The sequence below is a fragment of the Fukomys damarensis genome, unplaced genomic scaffold, assembly GCF_012274545.1.
Source record: "Fukomys damarensis isolate Sample0158 unplaced genomic scaffold, DMR_v1.0_HiC HiC_scaffold_5, whole genome shotgun sequence".
Taxonomy (NCBI): Eukaryota; Metazoa; Chordata; class Mammalia; order Rodentia; family Bathyergidae; genus Fukomys; species Fukomys damarensis.
In genome coordinates this window covers 16846391-16870910 of record NW_022900917.1, presented here as the reverse complement: position 1 = coordinate 16870910, position 24520 = coordinate 16846391, and the positions used below count along the sequence as shown (strand labels likewise).

General features: G+C 36.1%; 1 protein-coding gene across 3 annotated transcripts in view; it reads right to left on the bottom strand.

Annotated features, from left to right (window-relative positions):
• Window positions 1–1240: 1240 nt before the first annotated feature.
• Window positions 1241–24520, bottom strand: part of Stk3 (serine/threonine kinase 3) — a 336937-nt gene continuing 313657 nt past the window's right edge. For 2 of the 3 annotated variants that reach the window (XM_010619566.1, XM_010619567.2), the window contains one exon: window positions 1241–1853. In XM_010619566.1, coding sequence (XP_010617868.1) covers window positions 1695–1853 — 159 coding nt within the window. In that variant the 3' untranslated portion in view covers window positions 1241–1694. Of the gene's footprint in view, window positions 1854–15828; window positions 16064–24520 lie in introns of all 3 variants that reach the window. The other variant, XR_004515711.1, reaches the window with a different exon arrangement.

Genomic DNA, 24520 nt, shown 5'->3' with positions numbered 1-24520 from the left:
TATTTGTAAGGACTCAACAAAGCAGAGACAAATGCTACTCGAAGACATTACCTTGAGGAAAAATGGCATTTTAATCAGGAAAAAAGCTTTCCAGAGATGACATACCTTCTGGGGAAGACATCAGTGACTCCAGCCACACCATGAGGCTACACTTCCCTCCTCTCTGGAAATCAGGAGCGCCATGTGATTAGTTCTGAATGAAGAGTTGTGGCTGAATTGACAGGTGTTACTGTTGTCTGGAATGAGTGTGAGACTCGCTAGGCCCCTGTCCCTTCATGGTGGTGACCACAAATGTTGCATCAGCATATCCCTGGATGTGACTGACAGGAGCAGTGTATCCTGCCAATATGGGATGGGCTTAAGTGAAGAGTGACCTGTGTTCATGAATCCGTCTAAGTTTTGGGGTTGCTGCCAATGCATAATCCACCCTGCCCTGCCTAACATCTTCTTTGCCTGGAAAAGACACAGTCCATGTCATGAGTTTTAAGACAGATACAGAGATGAAATGTGCTGGGTGACACAGTAAAATTTATTTGTCTTTATGACTTCCACATAGTAATTAAATACATAAAAGAACAAACACTGTCAAGATGGCCATATGTAGCTTAGAAACAACTGGTCCCAGTTCAATTATACAAATGTTCATTCAGCTTAGAAATGAGTTTCTTTTTAATTTTTGTTTGTTTGTTTATTTTTTTTTCCGGTCCTCAAGGTTTGCACAGTTCAGTAGAAATGTTTTTGCCATTTTTTTAAATCCTGAGGCACATGATATTTACCAATTCTCAGGACATAAATGAAACCAACACAAAGTCCAGTAACAACAAAGCACAATTTCATAGAAATAAACTTGATAGGCTCATTGCAAGTTTGATTCAGTTTAGTGAACAGATCTACATTAAATTACACTTGTATTAAGGATTCATTTCTTTTAAAATATTTATCACACATTTTTGTGCAAGGGTTCCATTGATTTCTTTGGTTTTAAACATTATAGCTCTGTTTGGCCTAAATATATATATATATGTATATAGTTCTATTTGTAGTAAATATCAAAAATCAAAAATTTAAAAAGTAAAAATGGAATTATTGCTTCAATACAAAAACTGTGTGACCCATTTGGGTGCTACTATTATTATTGCTTTTCTCCTATTGGAAAGCTATCCTGGAAATCAAGGAATGTACTCCAGAGCTCCTTGCTTGAAGTATAATTTGGTTGTACATTATTATTTGTTATTATGTTCCTACCTTCACCAAAGCTGTTTGATTTTGTCTTCAAAAAACAAAATAAAGGTGAAATAGCATAAATAAATAAATCTACCTAAGGGAATACAATAAATAGGCTTCCAAATAGGAATAAAGAATATTGTGACATAAAGCCCATCAGTGCTATACAATTAAACAATAGCTTTGGATCTTTAAGGTCTCTAAATATAGCCTTCGTTTTAGAATGGTCTTCAGCTGACAGAAAAAGAGAACACATTTCTTTTGTTCCCAAATAAAAATGAAAATATAGTGGATACAATTGTAAATTCTGCCTTTTGGGAATTTACCTAAGCATGTTTGATCATTAGTTTTTGACCTTTGCCTAATGATAGAGTATAAATCCCAGGGATTAAAAAAAAAAATCACAATATTCCTTTAATTCTTAGTGGTTTCTTGGTCTCCAGAGTAGGTATTAAAAGAAGAAATCAGACTCAAAAGTTTTGCTGCCTTCTCTTCTTTGCATCCATTGCATCCAGAATGGGTTGTCTTTTCGCAGTGTATCTTTGACGAAGTTCTTCTATTTCACGTTCCATCATGGGGTCCAGTGCTTTTAACCTCATCTGTAGTTCTTCTAAACTTAGATTTTTTAACTATATATAAAAAAGACAAAGATATTAGTATAGCAAATATCCATAATACTTTAAGTCTAACGATTTTAACAATAATATTTCATCAAAATTCTTCATCTTTGAAAGGTGGTCAGCAATTAAAATGTGAATTTCTTCCCTGAAGACCAGAAAGCATACTTTGTAAGAACTTCAAGCAATTTATAAAGAACAATCATAATGTCTGCATTTAGGAAAAAGCAAATGAAGAAAAGGCTGATGAAATACATCTCTGTTAAAAATTTTTTAAAAGCACAGACAATACTACCACTGTTGACAAACAGCTGTTCAGGCTGTTTCTGGGACAGGTATTCTAATCTTTCACATCTTAGCCACTTATGGAGTGCTACAATAATTGTGACCACAGAGTATGTCTGAGGCCTCAGGCAAGAGCAAGTGAAGATTCACAGTTTTATCCTTCACTTAAATGAATGCTGACATTTAAAGCACTCAGAGAGAAAACTGCACTATTCTAACTATTTTGTCCCAAGTATTTTGATAAAATAGGGTTTTAAATTTATGATGCAAAATATGGTATCAATATCCCAAATCTGATAAAAACTGTGCTGTGTAAGATCGGAAGTGGGCTTGCCAATTTGAAAATGAAGTGCCTGTGAAATTTTCACTATATACATTACAGTTTGATTATGTTGGCTTCAGGTGACAAAAACACTCCCTTTACTAGTTTTCTGTGTAACAGCAGGAGAGAGGCCTCATGTCACATGTAAGGGGGATAAAATCTGCTCTCCTATATAACAGGATCTAAGGCAGCCTGAGTTTTACTGTATTTATATGTCAAAACAGGAAGACAATGGATTATCCCCTGAGAAACACATTTTCGGGATGTAATCTGGGCAGCACAGAATGTTCCACAATATGTAACCCAATACACTGAACTTTTCTTAAAAAAAAAATCTAAAACACTGTCTCCTTTAAAAACTAATTATAGTGATAGTGGAAGGCAGGTAGTTTAAAAAAGCCTATTAAACCACAATGATTTATAGAATGCTACTGTCATTTACTCAGTATCTTGGTGGGTACAATAAGGAATGCAAAGAAGGAAGTACTATTTCCTTGTCTTAGTTGTCACTGAAGGACTGACATAAGACCCCCATACAAAGCCCCACTGAGTGTGGTAGAGATCATAGTGAAAAGTACCTAAGTCCATGAATAAGCTTCTTAAATGCAAATGCTACAGGCTCATGTGTGCATTTTCCTGGGGTTGGGATCTATTATTTATCTGAACAAAGTTCCTGTCAAAAACAAAGGAGCCTTGTGGTAAATTCAATGGCATTCAGGGAGTGAACAGACTCCTTTTCAGGAGGAAGGACAGTGCTGGTCCTTGAAAAGGAGGGTGCCTCCGAGGAGGATTCTGTGGTAGGACTGTAGGAAATAAGAATGGACAGGCCTGGAGGGGCCCAGGGACTCAGGGACTCAGGCAAAGCAGGTTCAGACTCTAGGGAGCCATAGTCAATTACAGGGCGGCCCATTTTATAAGAGAAATCAGACTTGGTTTTAAAATGATAAAAACTACAGCTCATTTTCTGTTTTGAAACAATAACTATCTTTGGCTATTTTATGAATCAAGCTAAAAAACATCCTCATTACTTACACTCACCAAAAATAGCATTTCTCAGCTATTTCCACTTTACTCAACATACCTGGCCCTAAGTGACTCCTGCTTCACCAAATCAAATCCACTGTCAGCTGAAAATATTCTGAGGATACTGAAAATGATGAGTCACAGCCTCTGAAGGCAATTCAAGAGGAGTTCCAAAAATGTCTGAAAGGCCGGTTGTGGTGGCGTACGCCTGTAATCCCAGCACTCAGGGGGCTGAGACAGGAGGACTGCTGTGAGTTTGAGACCAGCCTGGGCCACACAGTGAGTTCCAGATCAGTCTCAACTACATAGTGAGACCCTGTCTCGAAAAACCAAAAAAAAAAAAAAAATCTTAAGGGATGTGTTACGGGAAAGTGTACAGGCTCCCTGACAAGGACTCACTTAGAAGGTGAACACCACTTGTTTTGGGCCACAAGTACTCTGGCATGTGCCGAATAAGCTACGCTTGTTTAGTCATTTGTCACAAAAGTACTTAGTTAGCTTCTTATGCTATAAATGCATTTATACATAATTCAGAGTATTGTATATATTTTCTTTATTAACTTTTAATTCAAGTATTAATTTCCATCTGCTCAAATCACTGTGGAATGAAGAACAAGCTGCCAGACAACCTTGGAACTTTCTGAACTGTATGAACTGGTGATGTGGAGCTGAAAGGCCAATGTGGACACACAGCCACATTTCCCTGGGAAAAGATGTACCCAGACTCATCTACAAAAGATTTGATTCCACTTCAGTATTTCACAAGACATGGTTTCCATTTCAGCCCATGTTAATCAGAAGAAACAGTTTCCTCTTCTAACAGATCTTTATATTTTCAGTATTTAAAATTTGTGGGAAAATAAGCCTGTTACACCAGAGAACCATTATCGGGCATTGTTAAGAAATTAGGTGTTCCATTAAGTAAATTGAGTTAGTACCTGTTATGATTTGAATAAAAAAATATCCCCCAAAAGCTTGTGTGTTCAGAGGTGGGATTCTGTGAATGGGATAAGATCCTGGGGTAATAACCTCATCAATTAACTGATCCACTGATGAATTAATAGTGGAACACACTAATAGGCAACAAGGCCTAGTTGGATGAAACAGGTCACTGGGGACATGACTTTGGAAGTATTCTGTCCCGAGTCCCCTTCCTCTCTTGCGCTTGCTCTCTGCTTCCTGGCTGCCATAAGGTAAACAGCTTTCCGCATCTTTCTTCCATGATGAGGCCTCACCACGGCCTAATAGTGAAAGAAGCAGCTTACCATGGACTGAACCTCTCAAACCAAGAGCTAAAAAACCCCTTTCTTCCTTCAAATTGTGTAAGTTGTTAAATTATTTTCCTAGCAATGGAAAGGTGACTAACACAATACCTAAATCTCAAATTAAGTGATAAAACCTTGCCTCATTCATTTTAAACATAAAGTCTTTACAAAGGATTTCACAGAATTTATACAGCAGAGAACAAAGGACCTCAGAAAAACTTTCGTTGATGGTGAGCCACTATCATTAATACTTATTACTTATCTGTGCCACATATTAATTTTTTTCTTTTTTTGGTTTTTTATGGTTCTTTTGGTTTTGAGCAAAAGCTGTCAGCTCCTTTTCCTGGCTGCCATGGGACATATATTTTATCTCTACATCAAGTCTATTCATCTATAGCAACTAGAAAGGCAATGACACAATCTTACAAGGCATTACACACTAAGGAATAGTAGGCTGTGAATGAAAGCCTTCAGACTGTTAGGCCAAGAGAGCATGTCTCTAGTACTGAAGCTTGTTATACCTGTTTCTAGTGCTTGTATATTTTTAAAATATCTGATTTCAAGTTTTTGGCTTTGTAAGGTTGAGGGTACAGGAAATCTGACTTGTGCATAAGTAATATGTTTAACTATGTCTTCAGGTGTGTTGTCAGAGAACTTCAGAGGACTCATTTAAAAAAAATACTTATTGAATTTTTTTCCCACAGATCAAGCAATGAGATGAAGAAAACACTACTTCTCACAATGAGCTTGCAATCTAGCCAGGAGGGCAAGTTTAGGCACCAATAACTCACTGGAGGAGGAGTAAAGTGAGAAACCCGGAAATAGGATGGGGTGGGAAGATGACCAGCATGAGGAGATATACATGTACAGGGTGGAGGGATGTGTGGCATCTTTTAAATATGTCACAGTGGAATGTATGATATTACCAAGAAGCTTAGGATGGATGGGGGAAGAGGAACAGAAGATGAGGCAGGAAAGAGAGCAAGGCCTGATTGCCAAAGGCATAAGTGTGCTGTTACAAACTTTCTGTGACAAGAAAGAAATTCTAGACGTGACATGATCACCTATGAGCTTTAGAAAGATATCTCCAATAGCAGGTATAAAAAATGGACTGCCATGGGGAGAACAAAAAACCAAGGGTAGGAGGACCCATAAGCAGTAGTACTGCAACAGGCTAGTGAGAAGGCTAGTTTGAACCAGAACAATGGAAGTGAAGACTGAAAATCAGAGAGGGATTTGAGATGGGGCCTTCTCTTCTGGCTGACTATAAAGGGGGGAAAAAGGGTTAAGGCTTCCAGCGTGGGCAATGGGGTAGAGATAGATATCAAGTTAATGAAAATGAGTTTGAGGTAAGAGCAAGGCATCAAGGTAGAGACACTAGATATGGACTGTAACTTGGGGTTTGGGGTCAGGTGAAAGATCTAAGCTAAAGATTCAGACTCAGAAAAATTGTCAGCATTCAGGCTACAACCAAAGCCCAACACAGAGACGATCATGCAGGAAGAGGTTTCTCCACAATCTTATAATCTGTCTATGGTGCCCAACAGAACATATATACCTTGGCATTTGTAGTCAAGAGGCTCTTCTCATTTTGTTAAGAGAACACTGATACTGGTAGGTTTCTAAATAAATCTAGATTATAATATAAAGAAAAAAAGAGGTTAACTGGTAGAATTTTTCACTTTATTATATACAGTGGGTATCATTTATAGGCATAAACCTCTGGTTGGGCTTTGATTTCTTATTAAGCCTGAATAATATATATGTAGCATTTGGTTTTTATAACTATCAAGCCTCCCACAGAAAGTAAAACACTTTGGGAGGGAAAAATGGAAGAAATGACTTGGTCAATGTCTTTCAAAATAGTACTGCTCAATGACTTAGTAGTAAAAAGATTCACACACTAGATAAAATTTTATGGAGACTCATAATGACAAAAATGGCTCTATAATATCATACATTCCACTATGACTCATTCAAAATGTCAATCTAAATTAAAATGGTTTTTTTATGGAGGGGCTAATAAGGATAACATTAAAAGGGAAGTTCAACTTCCTGAAATAATAGCAGTGTTACCATGATCAAAGTATCCTTCATCAGAGTCAGGTTTCCTGAACATCTTTACAAAAAAGAAGGGGAATAGATTTAGAGTTGTTATGTTTACAGATTAACAAAGTTACGGAAAATCAACTTGAATTTACTTTTTATATAAGAAAGAAATGTTACTTATGTGCTATCTTTTGACCATACATAAAGCACAAAGCAGTTTACTGCCATAACTATTCACCCACTTGCTAATGCCAAAATATAGATGTGAACTAGAGCTGAAGTATCAAGTCTTTGATCCCTATTTGTCAGCCTTCACAATTTGGTAAGTCAAGTCAGTAAAGAGAAGAATTTTAAACTATACATACACTGGATTTTGTTGTGATGTAAACCTGTACAAAAATGAGTAGTTCATCTGGAAATGACTTTTACATGTTTTAGGCTAATTCTATTTAATAAAATTTAGTTTTGAATTAAATGATGAAATAGTACCTGAATAACAGGAAGGTTCTCCAATCACTCAGCCTTAATACTGTGAAAGAATGCTGTGGTTTGACAGTCTTTACAAACATCACAGGGAACATGCTTGCCCAAGTGAGTAACATGACTGAGATGCAGTAAGAGAAACAATTTGAATGCAAAGGCAGTGGAAGCATAACTGCTTCCAAACCATGCAGTCGACAGAGCTGAGTTTCAGAACAATACTGATTCATTACCTGAAGCTTTTTTTTTTCTATTTTTTTTTTTTCTGGGAAATCTGAGATGATAAACATCAGGGGGTAAGACATGTTGCTAAAGACAGAAAATAAAATGTATTTCTATAAAAAGTTTAAACTACAATCAGGTAAATTAAATTATATAAGCAGGGGAGAAATCAATTTTGGTATCTGAGATTGTTAAAAGTCATTGTTTGTGACTAAGTCATTTGTTCAACAAAAAGTATGAACTATAAAGTGAAGTTAGGAGTTAAAGTTTCACAGATTTCAGTGTAAAATCAGAGATAATCAAGTTTTACTTCCTTACTCTAGGTGAGGAAACAAGAGCTAGCTTGCTCAAAGTTATACTCCCAGCTAAAGGCAGAGCTCATTATACCATATTGCTTATGGCACTCAATTACTATACTGTGTATATGTTTGCATGCGGAAATCTCAACTTTATCTTTAAAATATTCAGGTCACATGTGTGCACATGTCCACACATGTGTGCACAGGTATACATGTGTGTGAAGATGTGTGCACACAAGAGCATGCAGGTAGAGTGAACCACCAGTGAAACTACACCCACGAGACAGCAAGAAGTGTTGTAAAGAGATGCAGTTCAGGTACAGGACCTTTCTCCTGTCTGGTTCAGAAGGAAACAAGACCCCACAATCCAGTTGGGTGCATATAATCTTGAAGAGGGTGATTCTCAAGGTATCCATTTCTGGTTTCTTACATCTCAGTGATGTGAATGACACTTTCCTTCTTTATTAAAATCTAACAGATTTTCTTAGGGGCCGGGGATTTAGCTCAGTGGTTCTGTCACCTGCCTGACAAGTGCAAGGTCACAAGTTGGAGCCCCAATAATTCCCCCCCAAGAAAACAAAACAAAAAAATTTAACAGATTTTGTTAGTTGGCTTTAAAGCAGAAGAGAGAAAATGAATGCAGAACAGTGAAAACATGCTAACTGCTTTCTATCAGAGGACAGATTTTTTTATTCTGCAAGTTCAAATTAATTAACTGTATAATACGAAATTTCATTGGAACTTTAACCATGTTTCTAAGTAGGAAAAGTTATTCAGATAGAAGTCCACAGTGACTAAATTGGATATTTTTTAGCACTGTCAGAGAATTCAAATTGTGATGTAACACAAATGGGCGTGTTGCTAAGAAAGTTCCAGGGTCTTCGAACTAGACTAAACAGGGAATGTTTTTTAAGTATTCTGCTATGAAGGCCATGGTGAGCTGAAAATCCTGCATACAACATTTTTTATAGAGCAGTCTCTTGAAATGGGAAAACCAGCAGAAGCTGAGGAGCAAAAGGCAGAACTGCTACCTTCTCTAAGCATTAGGTCAGTTGGCAGACTAGTGTTAGGCTTGTGTTTAGATGTCTCCCCGAAGCCACAAATTTTCTGAGGTGGCGGAAATCTAGAGTGTGTAACTGACTGACTGATTCATGGTGGGGGTAGGCCCGAGGGCGGGCACCTGGAGGAAAAGACTGACTGCTACTCACCCAAAATAATCTGAGTAAGAAAAAAGGAGCAAAAGAAGAAGCTGTTAAGGTTTCCTCTTGCCTTTCCTGTATTTTGCAGCCATAAACTGCTGTGCCACTCTGTCTTGGAGCCAGCTGACTATGGACTGAAACTGCTACAAACTTTGAGCTAAGTAAAAGTTCCCCTTTAACTTTAGGTGTCGGGTATTTTTTTTCTCACTAATGAGAGAAAAGTAACTAACACAACTAGGATCTCCCAGTTATTTTTTTTAAAAGCCTTTATTATTTAACAATTAGATGGATGGATATATAAGTTAAACGAAAAAATCAAAACTATTTTTCAATAATCAACATTTTGCTTGAAAATTGCTAGTTTGGTACACGAGTGATAGCCTGAATACTCAATTAATCTGTTTGTTAATGACAGTCCTAGACTACCACATTTTATCCAGGAGCTAAGATTACAGATCAAGATCTAAAAATACTATATTTCTTAAGTGTCTCTAAAAAAAGAAAGAAAATCCAAGTAAAATATATGTAGGTTAATTACTCATTTCCAAACCCTCACATAAGATAGCAGGAGAAATAACTCAGTGATGTAAAATAAACTCAACAATGTGTGAGAAGATGGAAAATAAGATTAAATCAGTCCACTGATAATTGTGACAGTTCAAACTTTTAATAATGAGATTGGTTTCTGAACTCCATGAAAACTGCAAAAAGGTTCCTTATGACTGAGCAGGAAGATTTGTTAGTAAAAGCAGCACTTCCTTTAAATTTACATATCCAGTCTACTAAAACTTGGAAACAGCCCATTTGCCCATCAGTTGCTGAAGAAAATGTGGTTTTTCTATTAAATGGAATATTACTCAGCCATAAAGAATGAGAAATTAGATTCATTCATAAGAAAATGGATACATATGGAGGATATACTCCTAAGTGAAATAAATAAGTCACACGTGTAAATATGGAATAGTTTCTCTGGTGTGAAAAAACTATAATAGTACATAAGATCCTAATGATATAATGGACAAAGTGAAATAGGAAGAAAGGGGCTAAAGGTGTAGGGAAAGTGGGAAGGGTAGGGGAAAGGGAACAAGGGAAAGGAAACAAATAGGAGAAAATGAAAAAATGGAAATAAAATGTTTGTAAACGGGGAAGGGAGGAGGGGGTGAAGGGAGGGCAGGGACAAAGAGAAAAAATGAGAACCAAGACCTGTCATTTATTGGTACATTTTAGACATACAGTACAGTTACATTCATCATTGGTACCTTGTACCTTTACATGACAGGTCTTCGTCCTCATTTTTTCCCCTGTCCCTGCCCTTCCTTCACCCTTCCTCCCCTCCCCGTTTACAAACACTTTATTTCCATTTTTTCATTTTCTCCTATTTTTTCTTTTCCCTTATTCCCTTTCCCCTACCCTTCCCACTTTCCCTACGAAATATAACTAAGTTAATGCTGACATTTTATATCCTTAATTATTGTGGAAATTCACATAATTGTTTATCAATTGATTGGCTTCATCGTTAATATTTCAACCTCATAATATATGCATTATTTTTGCTACACTGCTGAATTCTTTAATTTTTAAAAATTACTGGTAAGTTTCATGGTATGTCATATCAAATCAATTGGATAGTCATTATAAATTAATCTGGAACTAATAAAGACATTTACAACTTGAAAAAAATCTAAAATATTATATTCAGTGATAAAACAACCACTTTCTAAGATAATTCTGCCTTAATATCTCTACAAGAAAACCGTAGGTAGTTTATTTATTTATTTAGTGGTACTGGGAATCGAATCTAGTACTTTCACAGTGAGCTGCATTTTTTTTTTTTTTGATAGTCACTAAATTTTGCTAAGTCACTAAGTTGATCACACTGGGCTGGAACTTGAGATCCTCCTGCCTCAGCCTGCCAGAGTGCTAGGATTATAGATATGCACTACCACCCTAGATGAAAACCTTTAGATTTTCGTGTTATTTTTTGGTTTGTCAAAAATAATTCTACTCGTGACATATTAAAAAAAAATCTCCATCTCAAAAAATAGTAGTGATAGAATTATAAAGTTAAAAATACATAAGTATAACATTACAAGACTAAATGAGTCTACAAGTTTCTAGAATAATCAGTATGTCAAAATAAATAAGACACTACCACAATGAAGCACATGGTTTTTTATGTTAAACTTAACACATTTAGTCAAATAGTCAATCAAGAAAATCCTGTACAAGGTTTGCTGTGTTTACTGGGAAAACAAACTCTTCCTAGCAACTGTTTAAATAAATCTCACAGATGCTACAGATCTTATTAGTGGCCTGTGATTAAAAAAATATGTATTGCTAATACTGTATCCTGACTCATCTATTTTCCCATCTGCTAGCAATTCTAACAATATGAACTATCAACAGAATGGCTAACAACAATAATTTTCTATGGCAATTTTGATGTTGAATTGCCTATAGCATTTTGTAAGATTTACCAGTGCATGCCTCAGACTGTTTTGAGTTGTTTGTGGCCGGGAGCAACATACTCCTTTTTCCCTTAATATTCCATTTTAGCTCAAAGTTTCACTTTGTTGAACAGAATCTGGTTTAGTTTTAGAAAACGCTCTTCAAGGAGGCTGCCACACTCATTTTACTAAATGAGAGCAGGAAACACACCAAAGAACTATCAGAACCGAGTCAGCTCCACTGATCAGTTTAGATCTACGTAAACAGGTAAGGGGCTTTCTGCCAACATGACTGAGTAACAGGGAGAGCAGGTAGTACACTTTAGGCTAAAAAAGAAAAATTACTACATCAAGTCATTTTCCTGATTTAAATTCTGGCACTGATACGAATACAATAAAGGAACTTTGAAGTCAACTGAAACTATTATGATGCCTCTGAAGGAACGCCTGCAGAGCTACTTAAAATATGCATTTATAAGAATCATTAAGATAGTGATAATTTCAGGCACATGACACACTAGAAGAGAAGGTGGCTTCTCACTGTAAATCCCTTGTAAAACATAATCTTAAAAGCTGTATTACTATCAAATCTACAAGCAAACTCCTTTTCCTTAAATAGACATTTACCCTGTTGTGAGGTGAGCAGCCTGGGACTTCAGATGACTGAATGACTATAAATAATCTAGGACTACAACTAGAAACGGCACAAAGTGTTCTGTTTTGGCTGCTTAACATCAGAATATCTAGAAGAAACAAGATGTTTGGATTTTCATTCCCAAAGAAAAGGGAGAAAATGGTTTCTGGCAGATATCAATGAAAGAAAGGGGAAAGTGAGAGTTGCTGGATTATTTACAATGTGTTGGATGCTATCCTAGGTCCTATGCACTAAGTCATTTAATCCTAACAATTGCCTTAGTGGGTAGATATTACAAATTCCACTTCACAGGTGAGGACATGCGGAGGGACCTAGTGACCTGCTCTAGATTACACAGCTAGAGGTGTCATGCAGACAAAGACAGCATCAAACCCACTAACAAATTTGGATTGGATCCAAGAGCTGTTTCTTGGATCTCCCAAGAACTACAAAAACACTTCAAAAATCCAACGATTATATCAAACAGTTTTCAACAGACTCTCTATAGATTAAAAATTGGGAACTATTAAAAATCCGACCTTTCTTCCCAGGTTGAACCTAGCAAAATATTTCACTTATAAGATATTATATTTTATAAGATAATATATTTTACTCACGATTAATTTATAAAAGAAGAACAAGTTTTTCTACTGAACCAGCTGTTTAGCAAAATAAACACATTTCTACATAGTCCTTTGGAACAGTTTTCATAATTTTAACAAAAACATGCTTTGACAAAACCAGTAAGATGTGTCTCCTTCACATACAAATGAGACTTTATTCAGAGTGTCTCATGGTTGCTTTGGTGCACAAATCTATAAGATATTCTTCAAACTGAGGAGTTACTACTACAATTGCCTTGTCCTGGAGAAAACTTGGCCACTCATTTAAAAAAGGAATGATGAGGACCGGGGATTTAGCTCAGCGGTTCGGTGGCCTGCCTCGCAAGTGCAAGGACCCAAGTTCAATCCCCGGTACCACCAAAAAAAAAAAAAAAAAAAAAAAAAAAAAAGGAATGATGACATTTTACTTGCATTCCTTAGTGGCACATGAATGCTATTGGCTTTTATGCTTTTCAGTTTCTAATAGGTAGTTTTGTTTGCTAAAAACATCAGGAAAAATTGATTCATGTACAGATCTGTTCTTATATATACTGTAATCAGCTTTAAAATTCTAGGCCCCAGGACAAATTTGAGTATCTAAAAACCAACCCAAAATTAAATCTTTTTGGATACATTAAGGGCAGATGAAAAGGTTTTATTAACTTCAGGAGTGAAGTCTTATCTCAGTAATTTTGATTAGCACTTTGAATAGTTTTAAAACACCACGTAAGCCACAAATAAGGGCTTAATAAGTGATCAATTCTATTTTCACACATCCATTAGAAAACAGTATGAGAAATATTTGCAATGGAAGATCACAGACAAGTTTAATGGTTACCAAATCTCTGTGGAATTATTATATAAACAAATATTTTATTTTTTTCTTTAATCATACCTTTTTAATTGTATCTTGCCAAATTCCCCTGACATGTCCCTTAAGGAATTTTAGGTAAACCTCACTGACTTTTATTCAAAGCCATCTAGGCAACATTATCACTTCTAACCTCCTGTTTTGGAGTACAGAGATCATGGAAAATTTTTTTTCTACCTTCTCTAGGGACACTGGGACCCAAGGGAGATGAAGGTTAGCCCTTTATCTCTTCTTTCCTAGCACACTTACACCATGGTCCTGTTATCCTGTGGACCTTGGCTCTACTTATAGAATTCTACCTGCAAAATTCTTTAGGCAAAAGCAGACATCAGGGCCACCACCTCCTCCATGTCCAGGATCTTGCTGTTTTAGTGGCACATCAGTGGGTTTGCAGGTTCAACTAACTTAGTAAGCAGCTGGCTGTAGTATCAGATACCAGTTTCCCCTTCCTGCAGGCACCACCATTCTTGGCAAACAACTGTCTGAAGTCCCCTCGTGTGATGTTAATCCAGTTAAGGACAGAGCTGCCTCATTCCCCTTCCACTTCCCAGATGGTCAATTCCATTAGGGTAGGAATTTTGTTTTAAAAACAGCTACATCTACAGTGCCTAAAATAATGGAATATAGGAGGTGCCTAATAAATATTTATCGAATGAGTGAAAAGTGGTAGGCTCTTGGTAACTCCTAAGGGGAAATGTTTGGCCTCAATTCTTGGAAGCTCTGTTTAGAATGTGACAGTGTATATTATATAGGGAAAGGTTTGCGTGACATTGGGTAGGTGAATTTGTAATTAAAGCAAAAAGAGTCTATCTGGGATAACCAGGTATTTTTCAATATATTTAATTAATGTTACAGTAGGATAGTCCCATGCTCCACTATGCTCCATGTAAAATACATTTATTTGGATAATGAAGGACTCATCATTTCACAGAAAAATAGCTACTGTCCAAAAATACTTCAAAATGACAATAATATATACTCACTCTTTGGGCAAATATACATGGACTGAGGTTCACAGGGCAAAATTCTTATTAATTCTTATTAATGTCACTGAGTATGAACATTTATACAATTTTCTACTGCAGAGACATTACAATATCTATTCTGATTATTTAAATTATACTAGCTTCATATCATCAAGATGTAAAAATTCATTTTTATCTATTAAATGATTTAAAAATAGAGGTCAGCTAGAAACACAAATCATAAAATTCAGATTAAAATAGTGAAGTTTTAATACTGAAGCAACATTTAGTAATCAGCAGAATTCCTAATACTTTAGTTTTGAGGCACCTAAATCTGTAGTTCTTTTACACTATGGAATAAGAATCATGGTTTGATAGCTATTTACAAAATATGAACTCAAAATATAGCAGATAAGATTTTCAAGAAACTTAAAAAGCAGTAATAAAATAGATCAAAGTTCTTCATCTTTTACTTCGCCAATGAGCTTAGTTACCAACAAGGAAAAAGAACATTACAATAAGAAAACAATCTGAGGATATCATGGTTGGTGGCTGAAACAGTATTTTTAGATTCCCATTTATTAACAAATGTACAAATTAAATTAAAACTCCATAAAGGGACTGAGGTATTTAAAGGGGTAGACAGAAGAGAAAAAGTATAGGATTCTCTTGTGAAAACATTTAAAACACAAAAATCTATGCCTACTTTAATAATAATCAGTCTTGTGCATCCTCAAAAATAAAACCACTAATGGGGTAAAAATGAAACTCACAGGGTGGAGGATGTAGCCCAGCAGTGCTGTGCCTGCCTGGCAAGCACAAGGCCCTGAGTTAGATTCCTGGTACTGAAAAAAAAAAAAAGAAAAAAGTGAAGCTCACAGCTTTTGCTCTTGTCCTTTATTAATATTTGTTTAAAAATAGGTTCATAAGTTCTAATAATGTAAGGCAGAAGAAGGTAGAAAATGAGAGTAAGGAAATATAAAAGGAGCAAATTATTACTTTCAAAGTGTCCTGTGAGTGAGATAAACACTTTATACTAGCAATGTTCTTGTTTGGAGAGGGAATAAAAGTGTTTGTGGGTTATATCACTATCTTAGACTGGCAACTAATAGGAATAAGTCACTGTAAATTAAGACAAAGTAACATACCAGTGTCATGTACAAACATAATATCTTAAACATTACCATTTTCACACTTTCATGACAATGGTAAATGAACAGTCCATAAGGCTTTACTTTTTTAGGTCTAAGAGTGGTACCAAATTGAGTTTTCTAAAACTGTGTTTTCAACTAATTTAATAAAGAACATGGCACTGAAATTTTACCTCTGACAGTACGCTGTAAAATGAGTAGCTTCCCAACTGTTCCCAGAGGTCGTCAGTGCAAGGGCTGGACTCAGCTGCTCCCTCTTCCAGAGGAAGCAAGGCTGTGTTGCTCTTCCCCTGAGTCAGGCACCTGCTTTCCGAGTGGTTTCACTACTAAGGAGAACATGGAAGCAGAGGCAGAGACTGTGGCTGGAGGATTCACACAGAGTGGCTGATCTCACTTTGCATCTACAAACTGGGAAGCCAAGAAACTGTGGTCATGAGTGGAAACTTGGGGATCAGAAGTCGAGCTCTGGTTTGAATAACATACATTAATATGGGGTATTTTTACTAGTAAATTTTTACATTTTATTTTACAGGATGAAATTTCAGCTCAGTCTTTTAAAAGTCCACTTTAATAAGGATTAAAGGAAAAATGTATCTTTAATTACTAGCCAAATGAAAGACATACTGTTGGTTTACCCCCTGTGGAAAAAATAATAAAATAGTTGTGTGACTGTTAAATTCAATGTGTTCCTTGAGGAACTTTCCATAAGAGGCTGTTAGCAAGTGACTGGTATATACTGTTACTCGAGAATGATGTATCCACTGGATAATTATTCTGAAATTATTTTGTATTTATAACCAATCTCATTTAACTCCCACTCCCACATAAATGGCACAACAGACCTACTGATGGGTATCCTGTACCTAGTAGCAACAGATACTGGCATTCTGAAATAAGAATAGCGTGAGTGAGTCTTCCTTTGCCTTATCAGATTCAGAGTAGAGGTGCAATGCCAGACACGATAAGTCAAGTTTGAAAACTAGTACATATAAAGGAGTTATTTTCAAAGAGACTCAAGTACCACAAGCTGTTTCACATGACACTGGCCCTGACTTATATCAGTTCTTCTAGCCCATTTCTAGTTAGGCATGTCCATATGTGCAAATCTTTCCCTGCTGTAGTTCTTTTAACACCAGGGCTCAGGTGCTATAGCTCCATCACCCCAGCTGTGGGAAGCACACCTGGCTTCATTGCTTTCTTTTCCCAGGTGTGTGGCTGCCACATCTAGCCCAGACTCACTACCAGACCTTTCCGTAGACAGCCCTTACTTTCTACTTTTAACAGTCACAGCTGCCAGCTGTATTGGACCGTGCTGCCAAAGAAGAAAGGCAGGGCTCTTAAAAACTGAGGCAGTGGTGGGTTTTATTAGCTATCTAATTTTTCAATTATCAGAAATTAGTTTTCATTGGTCTTTAATGAGTGTCATTTTGAATTATAAAACTAATATTAAAGAGGACATATTTCCTACTAGGTAATTTTGCTAGGTCAACATTAACAAGTTTCTCCTCCCCCTGGTGAATCTCTTAAGCATAAAAAAAATAGTAAGATATTGCTTATTGACTTAAAAGATAGTGGGTTTTTAACTGTGCAGAGTGACTAAATGCTGAATAACTGGTTACTATTTCATACAGTCTTTTAAATCTACTAAGAAAATAACCAATAGACTACCTAAGGAGTAGCAGCAAAAGTGGAGCCAGTAGAATAGAATAAAATTAAATAATCCCAAATCAACTCAACTGTAACCAAAGTGACTCTGGAAAAGGTAGAGGAGTGAAATTAAACAGTTTGGCTTACGGAATTTAAAGGTTTGTGAAGGATGGGAAGATCACAGGTCCTTGAGAAGTCAAGAAGTGGGCCAATTTCAGATCTGTGGTATTTGAAACTGAGAGAACATGAGGCCACTGACCTCTATGGACATGAATAGTGCCCTTTCTCAAGGGCAAGATTTCAGCCTCAGAGGCCCAGGTCGCTGGCCAACTGGCACCCTCTTGTGGCTAGATTTGGTACAAGATTTTTTTTTCCTTGAGGAGGGGTCCATTTTAAGAGATCAGCTTTACTTTACTATGCTTTACTTTTGTGTTTTCCTTTTTTTTCCCCCCTCCCTCCCTTTCTCCCTCTCAACATATTTTAAAATATTTTCTAGGCAAGCAAGGAATCACAAGTAGCACTGCTGGGCTACGGTGTAAATTTGGCAAAAAAGTAAGGTATTAAAATGTTTCAAGAGAGAAAATAGACTTTAAAATCTCATGGGTAACACAACTTAAACAAAAAGTATCTGGTCAGTGTCTTAGTTAAAATTTATTTCTTTTCAGGCACTTATTTTACAGGAAATATTTGTCTGTATACGTATTCATACTGCTATAAATTTCATGCACTAATAGCTAACAATCATTTAGTGCCTACCATTGCAAGATGTTATGCTGTTATCTCATGTAATAGGCAATAATCCTATGAAATAGTGTCATTAATATTACCACTTTTCAGTTTAAATTTTCAGAGGTACCAAGAGTTTAAATTTCCCCAAGATACTTATATAATTAAAGATGTGGCCATGATTTGAATCCAAAGCAATTTAATCAATCTAATTTCAGGCCCCCCCACCACCATACATACCTTGTGCAGTACAGGGAACTGACCATAGGGTCTTCACACTGACCTATATCCTCAGACCTTTTTCAATTTTTTTTACTTTGCGAAAAGGTTTGGTGAGTCACTGAGTTGCCCTGGTGGGACTCAGACTTTTGATTCTCCTGCCCCAGCCTCCTAGAATACTGGGATTATACTCATGTACCACCACACCCAGCCATGTACTAGCATTTTAAAATACTCAACAACACAAATAAAGATATATAGTTAACTGGCCATAATAAACTTTTCCAGAAAAAGAGGGGCATGGGTTTCTTTAAGAGTATAAATTTGATTCAGAATGACATAGAACCTTAAAGGTCAAAGATGCGTAAAAACTAAAAGTGCATATGCCAGCTCAGTGTTCATTTCCTAGAATGTTTATTCATACATACCTTACCTTATAGTGGGAGGAAAGTTTATAATTGGCATGAGGTCTAACATTTTAAAAATCATAATATATTTCATAGTACTTTACAATTTGCACAGCATGTTTACATGTATCAGATGGACTTCATAATAATTTTATGAACTGGAGCAGATGACTTTCTAAATAGGCACTATTCTTACTTTAAATATAAGATTTATGAAGCTTAGAATGGGTAAATAACTTCCTTAAGTAACAAAATTCTCTCAAAATCTAGGATGTCTCAATGATTGAATACACACAATGAAATTAGCTTTAGTAGATAAGTTTTTGGTCTGTTTTATAAAATAAAAATGTAATTTTTATAATAAGCAAAAAACCCCTTTATTTTTGCTAGAAAATTTGGCTTCATTTTATTTCTGCTTTATCTACAGTAAATAATAGTAATTATTATTGTTAAACTGGCAAAAGTCCACAAAAGGAAGAAATAAAAATCAGAAAGTAAAAAGTCACAGAAGACAGGATAATAACAAATATGGACCATAAAATCCACAGAGTTGGGAAAATGGATAAAAAATTATGAGATTAAGATCAATGATTACACAAAGCACTTAGCATTTTTATAGTTCTTTAATTTTATGAAGTGCTTTCAAAAATTTGTTACTATTTTATAATCCCTGAGAGATCAGTGGGTGACATAACAGCCTTTACATAACTAATCAAGAACATTTCAAAAATACTATGAAAGTAAGCCATTACTTTTGTTTAAAAGAAAACATCTTGTGATTATAATCACAGCACACGCCCTCAGTTCTTTCTGAATATAAAGCGATGTCCTTTACAAACCTTCTCCCGCACCATTCAATACTCCAGTTTTTACAGAGGACTTGCACTTCCTCTGGTTAGGGGCCAATCACCCTAACTACAATTCTTACTCTGCAGTTTAACACATAAAATATGTTCCAATATCTCCCATTTTAAACAAACAAATCAAGAAGACTAATCCCACTTTCATTCTTATCCACCCTTCCTAGTTGTCAAAAGCTCATCTCTTTGCTACTTTTGGAAGCTCAATTTCTCAATACAGAGAAAACAGTCATCGCCTTCTAAATTTGTAATCACATTTCAATTCTCTCCATACTGGCTTCTGTGTCCCTCATGCTCTCCAAACTGTTCTTGTTAGATCAGCAAAGTCAAGTGAGTTCTTTTTCCCTTCTATCTTACTTGCCCCTGGCAAGCTGTACTTTATACTTCATCCATATCTTCCTTTTTTTTTTTTTGTGCCTCCATTAATTTCATTGGTGCATTTTAGGAATATAATATGCTGACATTCATTATTGGGAATTTATACCTTTACATAATATACTTTGGTTATTTTTTCCCATTCCTCTGCCCTCCCTTCAACACCTGTATCCCTATTTACAAAGACTGTTTCCATTTTTCCCTTTTCTCATATTTTTTCCTTTCCCTTCTTTACCATATCTTCCCTTTAAACCCTCCCTCCTCTTGACCCAACTCTAACTTTATGAACATTTCTCAGTCTTCTTTATTAGCTGCTGCTTCTCAAATCCTATGCATTAAATTACTCAAAGTTCTCTGAGCTCTTTACTGTATACTTCATTTCCTAGGCAATCCCTCAGCTTTCAATACCATCAGATAGTAGCTCTCATTTTTGTGCCTCTAATATAGATTTGTCTTGTGAGTTCCAGGGTTAGATGTTTCATGGGTACTACAATAGCCAATAAGCCCATATCCAATCGAAACTTACAATTACAACTTTTCTTCCCCCTCTTCCTTCCCTCTCCTTTTGCAAAATTAAAAACAAATAGTGCCAGTTCCTCCCCTAGAATGTCTTTGTCTTCCGCCTATGAACCTCTCAGCTCACCTTCAAGTGGCTGCGACAGAAATCTGTAAGGAGGAAGCCCAGCCCCAAATTATATGCACCTCACTGACAAGACGATTCCCATGCAGCTACTGAAAGGCACCCAAACTCTCTTTTAAGGCTCTGGCTCATAAAGCCTTTCAGGAAACAGACTGAAAGTGGAATTAGGGGTGGGGTAGAAGAAGAAATGGGAAGTTGGAGAAGGTCTTACCACAGCTGAACTAAGCTTAAACTTAAGATCAAATCAAATTTGTCTAGTGAAAAGAGTAAAGTACTAAAATATATGAAAGGGTTGCAGTGCAGCCTTTTAGCCAATTTTCCCAAACCAAGTGCCTGGGGTTCTTACTGAGGAAGCTAGCAGGACCTACACAGACATTTACTACTCCTCAGTAGTCCCTGAAGGCCTTCAGGTGCCTTTAACTAACCTCAGGAATGGAAAAGGATGCTTTCTTTACTGCCTAGCCATTTATAAGGTTGTGTGTGGAGAAAATCATCTGCATTCTTCAGTTTCTGAAAATAAATGTAATATTTCTATAATAGCTCATTTTACAGAGTTGTTCTGAAAGTTATAGAGATGTTAAAGACCCAGGATAAAAGTAGGCACAGTTGGCTCCCTGTCCTATTGCCTCTTTTTAAATAAAAATTCTTTTTCCCTTTCAGTTCATGTACACACACACACACACACACACACACACACACACACACATCTATGCTATTAAGAGCTTTCCTTTTTCTGCTCTTATAACTGTATTTATCCATGTGTGTCTTCATCTTGTGGGATTTTCCTTTTTCCCTTTGTTCCTGATGAAGTGGCAGTGGTGATACTTGTCATTAAACACATGTAAATTCTTTCCTTTCTACCGACAAAAGAGCGTACATCACTGCTAGCAATGGGGAGGATAAAGGAAAAAGGATGCTGTCGTGAGCACAACAAACTTCATCCTCACTATTTCACTGTGGCAGCTCTGACTGACTCCACCTAAGTAGAGAAGTGAGGGAATTTCTTTCTGTATGACAGTGAAGGTCTATAGTCTAGCAGAAAACTGGAGGGGCACTTAGAGGATACAGAAGCCTATCTAGAGTTGAGATATTCTATGTTACAGAACATTCCTAATGGACTAATTCTTCCACAATAATCTTAAACTGTGGACAAACTACATTGGACGCACTGGAGAATAAACGAAAATATATTTCTCTCTCCACAAGAAAACATTTACAATGTCTGGGATGTAATCCAAAATTACTTGATAAATCAAGAATCAGGAAAATGTGATCCACCCCCAAGAAAAAAGACAATCAACAGAGATCAAGCTTGATAGGGCCCAGATATAAGAAGTAATAGCACTGTAAAGCCATTGTAATTACACTCAGCAGAGGGAAAATATGGTCATAACAGAAGGAAAAAAGAAAGAGTGAGACAGAAACCTCAGCCCAGAAATAAATATAACAATAAATGGAAATTTTAGAGCTGAAAATTCAGTTTCTGAAATAAAAAGTTTACTAGGTAGGCTTAAGAGCAGAACAGAGGTGACAAAAGATCTACTGGAAAAAGATCAATAGAAATTATCTAATCTGAAGACAGAAAATATATATATATATATTTTTTTTTTGGTACCGGGGATTGAACTTGGGTCCTTGCGCTTGAAAGGCAGGCCACCGAACCACTGAGCTAACCCCTGGCCCCAGAAAAGATTTTTAAAAAGAAGTAGTTTTATGGACTTTGCAAACAATATCAAAAGGTCTAATATAAATTTCCTTTGGAATATCAGAGAGTAGAGAATAAAAGAACGTGGTAGGAAAAAATCTGTATAAATAGCTGAAAACATTCCTAAATTTACAAAATACATACATTTTTAAATTTAAGATGCTCATGAACTGTAGAACAATATCAATTATAAAAATGCATGCCTAGGTTTGATAAAAATAAAAAAGTAAAAGTTTTGAAAGGAAAAAGAGAAAATGATATACACACAAGAGAATAACAATTTGAATTATGAGGTTTCTCCAGAAAATATAGTCTGGATTCAAATGAAATAGTAACTCTGGTTGGAAAGTATGGTTTATCTATAAAGGGTGGAAAGTATGGTTTATTTATAAAGGGTGGAAAGTATGGTTTATCTATAAAGGCCAAGAGAGGTCAAAGTGAATGGATGTAAAGAGAGTACACACAAAAAGGCTGAAATGAATGTATTAATATCAGAGTGCTTGTCATGTACCTATCTGCTATAATTTAACTTAAAAAGTACAGTACTCACTAAAACAAACAAAACCATCTCTTTAAAGGTACCATGATATGAATTCAGACTGTATCTGATAATCTAGCTAATCTCTATAACAATCATGACTAGCACACATTACAATTACTACAGAGGCTATCAAGGGGAAATCCCACTTTGGTATGCCCCAACTGTTGACTTTCTACTCCCTCACTGGAATCAAACATAATTAATAATAACTTACTATGTCAGAGATTCTCTACTTGAGGGAAAGATGCTAGTCATGCTCTTGCACCAAAATTGTTTGAAGAAAATATACATACAACACATAAAACACAGCAAATGTGGCAAAATCTTGATAACTGTTGAGCATATGGGTGTGTGTAAGTCTTCACTGTAATATTTCAGCTTTCTGAATAAATGAAAATTTCCATAATGAAAAAAATTGAAGGGAAATTAGCTGGAAAGGGTTTCTTCAAAATACTCTCTTCCCCTTTCCTCCATATTTTGATAGACTCTTTCGGCAGAGAGCTGTCAAGATGTCAAACACACATTTTGAAAAAGAACCTCTCAAGACTTTGATGTACATTAAATACTGCTAGAAAATCTGCATGGATAAACACTAGAAGGAGAACAAAAGTTTTTTTTCTAGTTTCTCCAGTACTACATCTGACACACAGTAGGTTTACAAGGAGAATTTGTTAAAGAATTAAAAGAAGCCACATTAAATAAATGCTCAACAATTTGATAAGACAGTCTTCATAATAGCAAAATAGAATGTCTTTAAACATAAATTCTGAGTATTATCTAGAAAGATTGTTGGCCAGAATGTTTTCTTTTCTTTTTTTTTTTTTTTTTAAAGATATGGAATGACGTTGTGATACTCAGGCTTTTCCTGTACATCTCCCTTAGTAACCTTAGTCCCTAAGTAATAGAAAAAAGTTATGAAGTATAACATTCACTCAACTGAAGCTATTTCCACACATTTCTCATACTTCTCCGGAGCTAGCATAAAAAATTAACTTAAAAGGTCATGAAGAACTTCAAATTCAAGTTTTTTCTACTTGCCATACCTTGATAATTTGGAATAAAGACAAATATATACTAATGTCATTTCATCTATAGCATTCACCTTCCCAAGGAGCTGTAGAAAAAGAAAACCTGTAGGTGGAATTTTGACATGCAAGTCTTGCAGATAAAATAGCACAGTGGTTTTGTAGCTCAGTTATATATACTTACTTTGTTCCTGATGAGGCAGTCCTAAGGAGTTAACTCTCAACATTTGTTCAGAAGCTATTTGATTCAATGGCCAGTATTCAAAGAGCACCCCCTTAGGGACTCTGCATGACCTCTAACTGCTTGGTGCCTAACTCTCCACATATGTCAAACAGAGAAAGAATAATGATAAGCTACCTCCTAGCAACTCTAGAAGATTTAATGAGACAGGGAGCCAGACCTCTATGGTGAGCCAATTATTCCTTGGGTAGAAGTTACAAAATTTGTGAGGTGCTGTGACTCTAAGAATAAGTGGGTATTATAAAGGCACTATAAATAGCCATTTCTTGGCTTTCCAAAGTATTTCTATTAAAAATTTCAGAAAAATATGCTAATCTAGTAAGAAATAGCTCATGTGTTTGATGTAATGAAATCATCATACAGATGTTGTTTCTCTTCTGATTAGCAATGAAGGGAGAAAGAGGGAGAGAGGGGGAGAAGGAGGAAGGGAGGGGGAGAAGGGGAGGGGAGAAGGCAGGGGAGAGGGAGAGAGAGAGGAG